Source organism: Balaenoptera acutorostrata, chromosome 19 (genome assembly GCF_949987535.1).
Source record: "Balaenoptera acutorostrata chromosome 19, mBalAcu1.1, whole genome shotgun sequence".
NCBI lineage: Eukaryota > Metazoa > Chordata > Mammalia > Artiodactyla > Balaenopteridae > Balaenoptera > Balaenoptera acutorostrata.
The window spans coordinates 45,054,287-45,068,985 of record NC_080082.1 but is presented as its reverse complement, the minus strand read 5'-3'; the positions used below and the strand labels follow the sequence as shown (position 1 = coordinate 45,068,985).

At 57.7% G+C, this 14,699-nt stretch overlaps 1 protein-coding gene across 2 annotated transcripts; it reads right to left on the bottom strand.

Annotated features, from left to right (window-relative positions):
- Positions 1-5,461: 5,461 nt before the first annotated feature.
- Positions 5,462-13,377, bottom strand: PLEKHF1 (pleckstrin homology and FYVE domain containing 1). Of its 2 annotated transcripts, none has more exons than XM_007165029.3 (2): positions 13,220-13,377; positions 5,462-7,123 (listed from the first exon to the last, which is right to left on the bottom strand). In XM_007165029.3, exon 2 carries the CDS (start codon positions 7,107-7,109, stop codon positions 6,270-6,272), a length of 840 nt encoding a protein of 279 aa, XP_007165091.1. In that variant the 5' UTR covers positions 7,110-7,123; positions 13,220-13,377; the 3' UTR covers positions 5,462-6,269. The 2 variants fall into 2 exon arrangements, with proteins under 2 accessions (XP_007165091.1, XP_057391024.1); XM_057535041.1 differs by lacking the exon at positions 13,220-13,377 and adding an exon at positions 12,969-13,091.
- Between the last annotated feature and the right edge of the window lie 1,322 nt (positions 13,378-14,699).

Genomic DNA, 14,699 nt, shown 5'->3' with positions numbered 1-14,699 from the left:
TTCCGGTCAGAGCTGGGCTCTGTGGTGTGGAGAGCAGCCAGCAGGAGATGGGATCTGGCCACTGCTTCTCGTGCGGCACTGACCCTGACTCGCGAGTGTCGGGGACACGCCTGCCCTGGGGGCCTGTGAAGGGGGCGGGGAGGAGCCCCAAGGGCTTCCCGTGGGCCTCACTCTCCTCTCCTTCCTGCGCCCTCACTGTCTGTTCCTCCCTTCTAGACTCATCCAAAGCCAGCCTGAGGCTTTGAGATGGGGAGTCCAGGAGGGGAAAAGGAGGAGGCAGGCCGAGAGGGGCTGGAGGTGTCTGTGTTGGGGACGGGGGCGCCCAGCCTGGTCCACATCCAGCGCCATGGCCTTGTGTGAACTGCTCCCTCCAAGGCCCTAAGGAAGCTCCTTCGGTGCTTCAGTGCACCACAGACTCCCTCAGTTCGGACCTGGGTGGCCTGGAAGGGCAAAAGGGTGGGGGACAGGCAAGGGAAGGGCCAGAAGACACCCCAGTGTCTGGCTAGAAGGCCTGAGTGCAGGCGCCAATGCAGGCCAGACAAGCAGGTTAGGCCAAGCCGATGGGGGCAGTTGTGACCGCAGCGGCTGTCCTTGTGAACCCAGCATCTTGCCAATGGCCCCCGGGAGCTAGGGGAAGTCACAAGGCTACCTCCCCCTAGAAGAGAAGCATCTGTGGAATGGCCAGGGGCACTGGGCCTGTGCTGGGAGCTGTGGGGGCCGCAGATGAATGATGACTGAGCTGCCCCCTACCCTTGAGTGGCTCAGACTTGAGGGCCAGCTTTGATGGGCACAGGCCCACTCAGGCACCTCGGGAGGACAGAGGGTGGGGAAGCTGGAGCAGGGCTGCAGGTGCTCTGGGAGCATAAATGGGACAGCCATGCTGACCTGGGGCATCCCAGGAAGGCAGCAGAGTGGAGGTGGCAGCTGCACTGGGGTTCACAGGAGCGCTAAGTTCATGGGCAGAGGTGGAATGGTGAGCACAGAGATAGCAAGTAGCCCAGAGAAGCCCAGAGCCTGGCTCTGTTGGTCTTAGTGAGGCAGACCCCTCTCCCCGACCTCTGGCCCCCACCCCACATTCTGCCCTCTGAGCACAGGTCCCACTGAGTCTGCTCAGGGCTGAAGCAGGGCACCTAGGTGGAGGGCAGGGGCCCCGTCACAGTTGCAGGCCTGGGCACAGAAAGAGGCACGGGCCAGGCGGTGAGCACTGAGGAGGGAGGCTTCAGGCAGCCCAGAGCCTGCCAGCCAGGTGCGAAAAGCCCCAGACACAGAGGCGGCCCCTCCCCTGCCCACAGCCCTCAAGAAGGCCACTTCCTGCAGGCCCAGGGCAGAGGAAGCGGCTGCCTGGCTTTGCAATTGTGGCCTGAGAGACCCTGGGTCCTGGCTGAGAACTGGGTCAGCCTCGCACCCACTCTCGCCCTGCCCAGTGGCTGAACCCAAGAGTGGCCCTGACCCCCCCTGCAGCCTCTCTGTGGCCGTGTCCCAGAGAACAGGCTGGGGCAGGAAAGAGGCCAGGCCACCAGAAATCCTCTGATGACAACCTGGATGCCATGCCCAAGGGAGCCACTGGACCCCTGCAAACAGGTGTGATGACACCTTTCCAGAAAGCTCTGCCTGAGTGGGTGGGGGTGTATGGGTACTTCCTGTCCTGCCTGAGAGGGCAACAATCAGTGTCTTGGGGGAGGGGCTGGTCTCCAACCCTCCAGAAAGAGGCCAGGGTTCTCATCCAGCGCCTTGACTGGGGGTTCCAGGAGTGAGGCCCAATTCCCGTTTCCTTGTCATCCCCTCTGCCCCAGTGCCCCCAGCCTATTTCTTACTTGATTCATTTATTCAGTCAACAAATTAATGCCAGGGACAGGAGGGGATGGTTAACAAAAAGACCCAGACTCCCAGGCCTCATGGAGACTACCACCCTCTATGATAAAGTCCTGCCCTCCTCTGAGGCTCAACCAAACACCACCTCCTCCAGGAAGCCCTCCCTGATCAAACAGCTGTCCTGAGGGCCTTAGGATGGCCTTGTGTGACCTGGGTCTGCCTCTCTGGGACCAGTGCACAGATGGGTCTCAGTAAGTGGCAGCCACAGCTCCCATCAGCACCACTACCCACCATCATCATCATCCAGGAGGGATAAGATTCCTTGGGTCCTGTGAATCCCTTGCCTGCCTGTGGCAGAAAGCACCCAAATGTTATCAGCACACATGCAGTGGGCCCTATTTAAGAAAACTCAGCATCTAAAAACCCCAACAGACAAAACTGTTGGAGGAGGCCTGAGGAAGCCTCCCCTAATAGCTGAGTCCTGTAGGAACATAGCACCCCTGCCTAGGAGTGGGCTAAACTCTAAAGGGAGGCCTGCCTGTCAGTCAGTCCCCAAATGCCCTGAGGTCGCCGTTGTGAGTTGACTTTCCACTTGGAGTGACTTCAGACTTCCGTCAGGGATGATTCCAGCAAGGGTGCCTCAGGCAGTGCTAAGGTGGTAGGGGCTCCACAGTGCCCCTCAAACGCCTGGGCCTGGTCCTCAGACCCTCGTCCATCTGCAGCTCTGAGAAGGAGGGGCAAGGCAGGCCCCTCCCAGCGTCCAAAGCCTGTTAGCAGGCTTAGCCTCTGGCAGGGCCGTGGAGTCCACGCCCAGCTGAGGGGGAAGATTCCTGGGTGGTGAACAGGAGCACTTGGCTGGCAGGACAGTTGGTTCTCGTGCCCTTACCAGGCCTTGCAAGTGAAGCCTCAGGAGGGATTGAGAGGACCTAGACGCAGGCCCAGCAGACCCAGCCCTGCTGCCAGACCTTAAGCATCGTCCTGGGGGAAAGGGAACATCCACAAACAGCCAGGCACTGATTCAGCCTGAGAACTCCTGACCTCCTCCACGAGTGGGGACAGCATCATGGCCAAGGGCAAGGGCCAGCCACGTGGCCCTGACTGAGGGCAACTCCAGAGTCTTGGACAACACGTGCCGTTGGGTAGGTGGGGGAGGAAAGCGCAGACCCGTGCGGCCTGGCTGGGCAGCAGGCTACTGCTAAGAACAGCCGGTGTGGGGAATGGGGGAGTAGGGTGGGGGGTTGTGCGTGACGGGGGTGGAGTCAGGACCTGGCCTGACTCTCGACCCAAGCCAGGCTGACGAGGTTGTCTCTGAAGGGAAACAGACCCGTAAGGAGTCAGAGATGGGGTCTCCCGCGGCAGCGTCTTCCCCTCCTGGGCCCGCATCTTCCCTTTCAGGAGGTCCTGACTCCTCCGACACATTCCCCTCTGTGCTTCGGTGGTCCGGGGCCTGATCACTGCTCCACCTCCCACGCTGGCCCAGCGCAAACATTCCGCCCAGGGCTTTTACTTTGCTTCCGAGGGCTCCATCTGCTGTCATCAGAGCGTCTTGCAGAACAGGGCAGGGGCCAGCCCTTTGGGATAAGTTGAGGGCAGCCAAGGCTTGCCTTCCGCCATCTATCGTGGTAGGCAGATGTGGCCTTAGCGAAGCCTAGGCCACCCCTTGGGGATCCCAGGGGGAGCAGGAGGCTTCACGGCCATTCCCCCGCCTCAGCCATCCGCACACAGCCACCAGGGCAAGCTCCTGAGAGCAAACAGCAGCCCTGCCGCCCTGCTAAAGGCTCCAGTGGCTCCCGGTGCATCCCACCTGCCCCCACCACCTCTCTGGCCTCAGTCCGGCCAAGCTGCTCCAGAACACATGGGCTCCTCCCCTCCTCGGGGCCTTTGCACTTGCTGTTCCCCGTCTGGAGTCTGGAACGCCATCTCCCCAACTGGCCTCACTCACTCATTCTCACTATTCGAGGAGTGCTGCCCTCCTCCCGCGCCCCGCCATGCCCAAGTCCATGCCCCCATCACAGCCCACGCCAGGCCCGACGCCACCCACTTCTGTGCCTCTTGTGCTAGGCTGTATATTCCTTGAGAGCCGAGAACTTGTGCATCTCACTCAGGCTGTGTCCCCAGTCCATGATGCAGCACACAGCAATGAGTGAGTCTGCGTGAATGAAAGCCCTCCAAAGGTTGTTGGCCACTTGAGCCCTTGGGTCCTTACAGGCCCTAACGCCTCAGGGCTCAGGGAAGCTGCCGCCCTGTCCCAGCCCTGGTGGCTAGGGCTGTGAGGGAAGCAGGTCTGAGGGTCGAAGGCTGAGGGCCGAGCCAGCACCTGTCCAGCCCGAGTGTGGAGGGCATGGCCTCACCTGCCTTGGGTTCTGTGCCCTGTGCCCCTTTGGCAGGCAGCTGTGGAGAAGGCTGCCGGTGCCTGGAATCAGGTGCGGAAATCCTCTCTTCTGTCCAAAGGAACACTGTCCTGGTGCTTCTACTCCCCGTTTACTGGGCAAGGGAGGTTCTAGGGGAGTGGGGCAGTGACCAAGAGGCCAGTGGCTGGAGCTGGGCACTCCCTGCCTGGGCACCAACCCTGGGTGAAGGGATAGGACTGGCTGGCCTGGGCTTTCACGCCGATCTGGCCTCAGTAAGTTGCCCTGCACCCTGTAACCTGCCTGCCCTGAACCCTCTGCCCAGGCAGAACTGCCTGAACCAGTTTGTGTGGTTCAGGGAGGCCAAGGACTCGTCAATTCTTGGAAGCACCTCTGACCCTCCCCACCCAGTCCCTCTGCCCTGCGGGTTAGGCCACAGGCAGGCCCTGGGTGCCTCACACTTTGCCCCTCCCGCCCTCCCTCACACGGGCGGCTCCTGTCAAGAGTAGGCTGGAGTGTTGCCACCCCTTGGAGCCCACCTGGCCTGCTGAATCAGAGTTAGCATTCGAAGGAGATTCTCAGGGTTCTGTCTGCAAGCGAACGTTTGAGAACTGGGCTGGGAGGACAACTGTTCACCCAGGGACTGGAGCTGATGGTGGGGTTTCACGCACTGCGCAGTGTGGGCTGGGGGCAGCTTTCCTGGCCCCAAAGTCACCACTTCTGACAGTGACCCCCACTCTGCCCAGTGGGCTCTGGCCAAGGCCAGCCAGGCGATGGGGGGAAGACTGGTACAGGAGACTGTCCTGAAGGACCACAACTCCGTGGCTGGGTGTGGGCCAGGAATCAGGTGGCTGCCATTCAAGCTCCAGCCCCAACACACCAGCTGAGCATGGCAGGTTGCTGCACTTGGGACTTCCCCACTCAATAGCACCATCCTCGGGGGTGGGCCAGAGCAGGAGGCCACATGGGAGAGCTTTAAACCTGGAAGGCTCATGGAGAGCTGGATAAGTGGCTCCTTGTTTCCTTTACTTGCTGTCTGGCTGTTTAGATAACTCACACCAAGTGAACAGGGCTGCAGGTGCTGGGCTACAGTCACGGCGCCTGGATGGACGGGGCTCTGTCCCTGGGAATCAACCATGGTGTGGTGCAAACATCTGACCCCGCTGGAACTGCCAGCATTCTCAGGAATGCCCAGAGTGGTGGACAGTTGTTGACATTTGCCACCTAGCATGGTTTCAGTCCTCGGTCACAGAGCTGTGTCTGAAGCAAGAACACTCCTGGACTTTGCAAACACATGAGTCAATAAACTTTCTTTTTATTATTAAGTCAGTCTGGGTAGGGTTTCTGTCACTTGCAATTAAGAGTCCTAACAGAAAACACTGCTTTCTCCAGCACAGGGAGGGATGAGGACAGGACTGAGAGGCATCAGACACCTGGAGGGAGGTGAGACTGGGCCAGAGGGCTTGGCAGGCCACTCTGGACCATGGGGAGCTCAGGCTGCAGTTCCTGGGCCTGGCGGGCACCCACAGCATGGCAGTCTCTTGCCTGGCTCTGGGTGAGCCCACGTGCCTGCCGTGACAAGGCCCAGCCAGCCGGGCAGGTGGGCATCAGCAAGGTAGGTGGGCAGGCATTGGTTTCCTGGAGGTCTCTCAGGACGCACAGTCTTGCCTGCAGGGGGGCGGGGCCAGGTCTGGTGATTCAAGGTCTCAGAGAAGAGGGGACCTCACTCCAGTGCAACCTTCTCTCTGGTCCCTAAAGCTGCCTGAGGTTGTCTAATTCAAGGGATCATCTGGATCAACAGCTCAAAGGGCCGAGAAACGACATTTGTTCCCAAGAGGCCTAAGTATTTTGGGTTTGCTAAATGAAAAGGTAATTACCTGAAGTGGAACTAGAGGGATGCCAGTATCCAAAAAGAGGCATTGGGGGTTCAGAGAAAAGGATCCGCTTCCGCTGTGCCCACCACCCCGTGGGGTAGGGTCCCATGGGGTAGGGCCCTGCAGGGTGCTGGGCAGCTTGGGGAACTCTGCCCTCTCAGGGGCCCCGGCAATGGCATCTGCTTGGATGCCGAAGTGACTAGGAAAGCCCTCCCGCATGTCTGCAGACCCGGGGTCAGCTGTGGAAGGACGACCAGGAGACTCCTGAGGCATAGAACTCCACGCGGCTGGGCCAGTCACCATCCCCACTGCCCTCCCTGTCCTCGTCTGAGTCATCGTCGTCTCCACTGGACGCTCCGCAGACGGCCCCGGCCAGGTAGGCCGGCTGCCCGGCGGACCCGGTGCCCAGCTCCTCCGCCTCCTCCTTCCGCTTCTGGGCGGCCAGCTCGCGGAAGCAGAGGCTGCAGACGCGCAGGGGCTTGGGCGAGAGGCGCGGCAGGAGGAAGCGCTCGCGGGAGCACTCGGCACAGACCACAAAGCCGCATTTGCGGCAGTGGTGCCGTCGGGTGAGCGCCGAGAAGCGCGTCTGCGTGCAGCGCATGCAGATGTCCGTGGCCTTGTCGGGGATCCAGGGCGCCGCGTGCTCCGTGCTGGGCTGGAGGCCCGTGGCCAGCAGCTGCCGCCGCACACACTCCTCGATATGGCTGATCCACTCCTGGCGCTCGGTGGCGGAGGCGGCTGACACCACGAAGGACTTCTTGGCCGTCTTGATCATCCAGCGGTTCTTGGCCTGCAGGGTCTCGGGCAGCAGCTCCAGCGTCACCTCCTCCAGCGGAATGATATGCTGGCTGCGGTACTTGCGCTTGTTGAGCACGATGCTGCCGTACACCAGGATGTCATTGAAGAGGAAGAAGATGCGCGGTTTGGCCTTCTTGCGGCACTCCTTGGTCAGGACGCCCTCGCCCAGCAGCACTCGGCCCGGTAGGGCCAGTGGCTGCCCCGATGCCCCGAAGCAGCTCTCAACAGCCGCGATGCGCTGGCTGTTGATCTCCGTGTTCGCCAGGTAGTCCACCATCTTCGGCCACTCGGCTGTGGGAGGAGCAGCAGAGGAGGCGTCAGCTTGCTCAGACATGGGGGTGGGTGGGGGCGGTGGGTCAAGACCACCCCCTAACCCCCAGCTCACCAACCCATCTGTCAGACAACCCACTAATTACCCCACTGCAACCCAGTGGGCCCAGACGGCCACTCAACCAAGGAAACTCGCTGCCCCAGAAAATGACCCTTAGACAAGGAGTTACTGGGAGGTGAAGGGGGACCCCCCCCCCCCGCAGTGAGGGACGTATGGAAGCCAGCCCGAGATAGGAAGGCAGCAGTAAAGATGTGTGGCTGAGAAGTGGGGGCTCAAGCCCCTGGGGAGCCTTGGAAAACAGGGTAGAACAGGCCTCAACACCATCCACCCAAGGGGCAAGGATACTGAGCCCCACCTCCCTTCAGGGGCTTCCAGGAGCACTGACTACCCAGCACTTTGGGCCTGCCCCAGGCAGAAGGGTGCAGGTGCATGCACCAGGATGGGGAGTGCCAGGCAATGGGGTGTCTGCAACCCCAACCGGTCAGTGACTCCCCCATCTACCAAGACAAAGCATCATAGACCCTGCAACCCACTCACTCAGCCCATGAGCCCAGTGGTCACCACCATCATCATCACAGGTACCACTGCTGAGTGCTTCTTCCATGTCAAGCATGACTATCTCATTTAGTCCTCACACCAACCATAGCAGGTAGGTCCCCCCTTGACAGGAGGAAACTGAGGCTCTGTTAGTAACTAGGCAGCCCAGAGCTTGCACCCCTGGAGATGGTGCTGCTCAGAGCCTTCCCCCATGGAGCAGGAGGCCTCTATCCTCCTCTGCCAAGTGCTCCATGTGGTAGCCCCAGATCTCACCTGGGCCCCCTCTGCTCTGTCCATACCCACTCCCTTTGACTCACCAGACTCACAGCTTTGAGGACACCCAAACACCACCGACCCCAGGGCAAGCCTGCAGTCCCAGCTCTCCCCTGAGCTGCCCCTGTGACCTCCCACCAGCTCCTCTTCTTTTCCAGAAACAAACCACCATTCACCACCTAGTTGTTGAAGCCCCAAATCTAGGACTCCCCCTTGAATCTCCTCTTTCCTGTACCCCCATTCAACCCATGAGCAAGCTCCATCATTTTTCTCTCTCACACTTGGCCCCAGTCTGCCCACTTCTCACCACACAACTCCATCAGTGAATTGACAGCAAGGCTATCTCCCTTTCAGAAAGGGTCTCTCTGACAACCCCAGCTCAGGCAGCTTCTCCCCCTACCCAGGACAGGGTCTGCAAACCATGGCCTGAGGGTCAAATCTGGCCCACAGCCTGGTTTCGTGTATGAAGTTTTATTGGAACACAGCCACATCATTCATTTACAATTGTCTGTGCTGCTTTCCTGCTGCAGTAACAGAGCTGAGAGCTGTGACAGAGACCACATGGTTACAGAACCTAAAATTTACTCTTTACAGAAAAAGTTTGCTAACCTTTTCTGTAGGATGTTACCCTATTTTGCTTTTTCTTCACAGGACTTACCAGGACCTGATATTTTCTTGTCTATCCATCATTTGCTTGCGTGTTTTCTATTTCCCTCACCCACTTCTAAGCTCCATCACAGCAGGAGCCTTTTCTTGTTCACTGCTGTATCCCCAATGCCTGGAACAGTGCCAAGCACATAGTAGGTGCTTCGTGAGTGGCTAGTGAATGAATGAACCAAAGCTCCCTGGGGCCCACCACAGGAGGAAGGAGCCAGCACCTCCTATCTCTGAAGAGGAAGCAGATGAGAGCTGACCTCACAGCCGCTGCTGCCGCCACCACCATGTGAGCACAAGTGTACAGTCACACACAGCACACCCCTGGCCAAATGATCACACACGCAGAGTTTCTGGGTCACCACACTGCAGTTCCGTAAGTCAGTCTACCTGTGGGAAGCTGAAGTGGGGCCAGCGCGGGGGCTGGATGCATTACACAACAGGGGTGCTCGGCCCCGACTCACACACCACTTGCCCCTTTCAGACCACAAGCCATCCTAAGTGCTGTCCACACCACCTTATGTAAGAACCACTATTTTTAGGCTGCTGATCTCGGCTGCATGTTGCAAACCTAGCTGATTATGGGTGACAGCCCTGGGCTGTCCTGCTAGGACCAGTCACTGCGTCCCTGCTGTGGACAGTCTGGCAACATTCCAGAGGCCACCCCCAGGACCCCTGGGCTGGGTGCTGGGCCCCGGGATGGGCTGGATGAGGGCTCCACTGGAGGAGCTCAGAGTGTAGCAAAGGAGGGAGAGACACCAAGAGCAGTGACTTTGGGACCTACAGCAGCGACAACGGAGATGCCTGGCAGAGGGGAAAGGGCAGAACAAAGGGTGAGCTGGGTGCACTCACACAATGGGCTACTGTAGGCACTTACAGTGACTCCACCCGATCCACGTGGGTCAACATGGAGCGACAACAGACACCAAACGCTGAGTGGAAAAAGCAACCTGCAGAATGGTCTGTGTGACATCATGTATGCAGAAATTACGCAACCTTTAAAAAGTGTCCAAGAACTATATCTGTGAATCAAAATGGATAGGATGGAGCCTCGCGCCCATGAGGATGGCTGCTATCAAAAAAACAGGAAACAAGTGTCGGTAGGGACATGGAAAAGTTGGAACCCTCCTGCACTGTTAGTGGGAATGTAAACTGGTGCAGCCACTATGGATAACAGCATGGAGGTCCCTCTAAACATTAAAAATAGAACTGCCATACGATTCAGCAATCCACTTCTGTTTATTTATCCAAGAGAATTGAAAGCAGGATCTCCAAGTGGTATTTGCACACCCATGTTCATAGCAGCATTATTCACAACAGCCAAGAAATGGAAGCATCCCAAGTGTCCATTAATGGAAGAATGGGTAAACAAAAGGTGGTATAGACATACAATGGAATTTTATTCAGCCTTAAAAAGAAATCCTGTCACTTGCTACAACATGGATGGACACTGAAGACATTATGCCAACTGAAATAAGCAAGTCCCCAAAAGACATACTGCATGATTCCACTAATATGATGTATCTATAGTAGTCAAGTTCATAGAAACAGAAAGTAGCAAGGTGGTTACCAGGGCTGGGGGTGGAGGAGGAGGAAGAGCGGGGTCCGGGCGGGGGCTGTGGTGGTGGAGGAGAGTTTTTATTTAATGGGTATAGAGTTTCGGTTTTGTAAGATGAAGAGAATTCTGGAGATATTTCAAAACAATAGGAATATACTTAACACTACTGAACTGTAAGCTTAAAAATAGTTAAGATGGTTTTAAAACAAAAAGATAGATACAAACCAAAATCAGGAGAAATTTTTATTTCTTTCATTTAAAAAAAGGCAGCAGCAAATGTGATAAAATCCAGTCAGTTCTGGGAAGTGGGAAAATGAGCTTTTTCTTTCTCTCTTTCTAAATTTAAGGTCCTCAAAAAGAAAAGAATTACAGTACAATGTCTGGGTCAAGAGCTCTGGGCTCTACTGGCCTCGCAGCGGGTCACCAGGCTGGGCCTCCCCTGACCGCACAGCAGCAGGGCCCAGGCTGCAGGACACGCCAGGATGAACATCTGAGGACGGAACGCCACTTGTTCCCTCCAACACACCTGGCAGCCACCTGGCAGCCACCTGGCAGAACTGGGTGAAAACCCAATCTTGCAGCCACACACCGAGGCCTAACACATTCAGCACTGAGCAGACAGACTTTATGTGGAGAGAAGAGCAGGTGCCCCCCACAGTGGGTGAGCTCTGGAGGCAGACTCGCCCAGGTCCATCTCTGATTAGATGCTACCCAGGTGGTCGCCATGGAGGAAGTGAGGAACAGCGCCCAGGGAGGGGAGAGCTTTGGGCAGGGGAGGGCCTACAGCACTGTCTCCCCGGCCCTTGTAGGAGGCCCCAGGATGCCCCACACTGCTCTGTCCCTAGTCAGTGGTTTACAGACCCCCTCCAGGCCCTGTTGGCAGCAAAATATGGCGCAGGAAGGGTGGGGAGTACCTGGTGACAATGAAAGGGGTCTGGGCTCCAAGCTGACTCCACACACTGACTGGGGTAGTGGGAAGGCTCTTGTGCCCCCTCCTCCGTGGGCCTGCAGCGAGTACCAGCTGGGGTGAGGGGCCGGGCAGACAGCATCCTCCTGGGGGGCTCCCCCACATCTGCCTACCAGATCTGCCACGACCAGAACTTCACACCTGCTATAACATGGCCTGGAGATTTTCTTTTTCTTTTTTTTTGACCGCGCCCCTCACTTCTTTCCCTCACCAGAGATCGAACCCGCACCCCCTGCAGTGGAAGCGCGCAGTTTTAACCACTGGACCGCCAGGGAAGTTCCCTGAAGATTTTCTTGGTAAATGAGGCAGCATCCCCACCTCCCCATCCCCCAACCCTCCCAGCAGATGGGGAATCCTGTTCTTATTGTTCTCACTAGGGGAGTGAACCCTCCTCCCTTAGAACAGGGGTGGAGAGAGCTGAGCCTGTGCCCACTCCTTTTGGGGCCGCCTGCCTCAGGACAGCCTGTGCTGACCCCCATGTGGTACCCCAGATGCTGACAGAAGGTGGACACTCCCGAAGGGCCAGTGTCTGGGAACAGGGAAGTAAACAGACCTGCTCTTTCTTGCAGGTTTTGGAAGGAGGGCAGGCTCCTGGGCTGGCCTTCCTGAACACAAGTGATCCCACCACCTGAGCTGGGCCAAAGGTGCTCTCAGTGAGTGAGCCATGCCCTAAGTGTCACTGGGTGGCCAGGGTTCTGTGCTTGACAGTCGAGGTGTCACACATGATCTACACCAGGAGTGGCAAATCTATATCAAGTCTGAACAACTACCGTTTTTCTAAATACAATTTATTGGAAAACAGCCACATGCAATGGGGACTGGCTTGCAAAGCCTAAAATATTTACTATTTGGCGCTTTACAGAAAAAGTTTGCAGACTCCTGATCTATACCACCACATGCTGTCAAATGCATAATGCAGGGACTTCCCTGGTGCCACAATGGTTAAGAATCCGCCTGCCAATGCAAGGGATACGGGTTCGAGCCCTGGTCTGGGAAGATCCCACATGCCGCGGAGCAACTAAGCCCGTGCGTCACAACTACTGAAGCCTGCACTCTAGAGCCCACAAACCACAACTACTGAAGCCTGTGCGCCTAGAGCCCGTGCTCTGCAACAACAGAAGCCACCATAATGAGAAGCCAGCTCTCTGCAACTACAGAAAGCCCGCGTGCAGCAATGAAGACCCAATGCAGACAAAAATAAATAAATAAAAAAAATAAATTTATAAAAAACAAACAAAACAGTTTCAGTGTGACTCAAAGCGTCCATTTTCCCACCTGCAAAAGGGGCTAATGACAACTCTCCCCCTGCACAGCTCTTCAGGTGTTCAGGGAGAGAGAAAGGGAAGGAGATTCCAGGTGACTGCAGTCTGGGAAGGAACTGCCACCTCTCTCTGGGCCTGCCTCAGTTACTTCCTCTGTGAAATGGGAGATTAAGCCCGGCTCTGTTTCCTTTGACAACTCCCACCAAAAGTCACAAACTCACACGCTTCAGGGGCCAGGCGGTTCCTAAACGAGAGAGGCTAGCAAGCACCTAGGTCACCTGGAAGGCACTTCCACCCTCCCTCTCCTCCCCGCTTCGCTGGGGCAACTATCTCAGCCCACTTCTCCACACCCCGCAGACTGGGACCTTCGACGGCGTGAGTCAGGAATCCCTGAACCATCTCCGGACCGCGGGAGCGCTGAGATCCCTGCTGCTCCAGGGCTCAACGCCCACGGGCGCCTCCTGACCTTTTCCGCTCTCACGTCGCGCATACACCGGGGAACCTGCCTCGACCCCGGGGACCCCTAACCTGTTTTCACCCCGGAGACCCCTTACCTGTTGTCACCCTGCTATCCCTGGAGCCCCTGCAGCACCCGCCCCGCCTCCAGCCCGACCAGCCAGCAATAAGCGCCCGGCTCCGTGCCTCTGCTCCGGGCCAGAGTCCAAGATAGTCCTGGCTGCGCGCCCGCCCCGCCCCGCCCCAGCCCCGGGGCCATATAGTCGAGGCGGCCCGGGGAGCTTGGAGGCGGCCGGCCGGCCGGAAGCCCGCCTGCTTCGCTCGCCGCAGCCCGGCCGGGGACCCTTACCTCCTCGGCCGGGGCCCCGCGCGCCCCGCCCGGCAGCCTGCGTGTCAGACCGCACTCGGCCGCGCCGTTCCTCTTGCCAGCTGGGGCTAACCCCAACCGCCCAAGCCAACGCGTTCCAACTCTCCCCGTCACGCCCCTCGCGGCAGCTCCGCCAATTGGAGCCCTGGCGCGCGGCGGGGGCGGAGCCTGGATTCCAACTCCATAACCCCAAGTTCCCGGGAAAAGTGCGCAGGCGGAGTGGCTAGAGTTTGAGTGCGTTGTGGTGCGCCCCTGATGCGAGCCAGGGCTGGGCAGGGCTCGCTTGTAGCTCTCTCCCGGGGCTGGGCACCCCGTCTCAAGCCCCCCGGTTTCCCTTTCCGACGCCGCGCTCTGCACGCTGGCTGTTCTTGCCAGGCAGCAGACTTTGAACTCGCCGGACTGGGGCCTGTGAGCCAGGAAAGGGGGAGGGAGGCCTTGGCGTTATTGTGCCTTCTGCTGACTCTGGCGGTATTCCCTGCTGCTGGCTGGCATAGTCCTCTCTCAGAAATCGAGAGATTGATAATCATAATATGAAAAATCAGTATTTTATCTGTTTTATGTTTTAAACTTTTTATAGTGAAAACTTTCAAACATACATTGAAGGAAAGAGACTAATTTAATGGACTCCATGTACCCATCACCCAGCTCCAACATTACCAACAGGTTTTGTCCCCCTTCTTCCCGGGCCCAACATACGCCCCCCGCCCAGCAACACTGAAATGAAATGAAAGTCCAAGCCTCACCATCACCACTCCTCGAGGGCTGTCTCAGCCTCCCTCTGGCCTCCTCTCAACACTTCATTTCACACTAGCTTCTTCCTGTTCTTCAAAACCCCAAGGTTGTTCTCACCTCTGGGCCTTTGCACTTCCTTTGTGCCTCCAGATCTTCCCATGGCTGCATTTTTGGCATTTAGATCCAACTCAAACTGTCCCCTCCTCAGAGGCTTCCTGACCCACCCTCATCTACCTCACTCCATTTTATTATTTTGCAAAGCACTTCTCTCAACCTGAAGTCATCTGATTAGGTTGCTTGTTTACATGTTCATGGATTATCTTCCCCACCTAGGTAGGCTGTGAGCCCTGTGGGCTGGACAGTACGCATCTTGTTCATTCCTCTCTCTCTCCAGTGCTGAGAACTGAGTTCAGCGTTTAGTAAGTGTCTGTCGCAGGGATAAGTTTGTCTTGCCAAATAGGGGAGACCTGGGCACTGTGAAGAGGGGCTGGCTCAGTCCAGAGCAGTGCCTGCTGGGCCAGGACCAAGGCAAGAGATAACAGCGGGAGGAAGAGCCTACCCAGCTCCAGGTGCCTGGGTCCAGACCTCCGACTCTGCCCAGGGCTGGGACCTGAAGGGTTGGTGCTGGGAGGCATGAGCTGAACAGGGGTGACCCGCTCTCCTGGGTGGTGTGGGCAGAGGCTGTGAGGTAGGCCCCGGTACTGGGGATCTGCCTTTCTCAGCCCGAGTG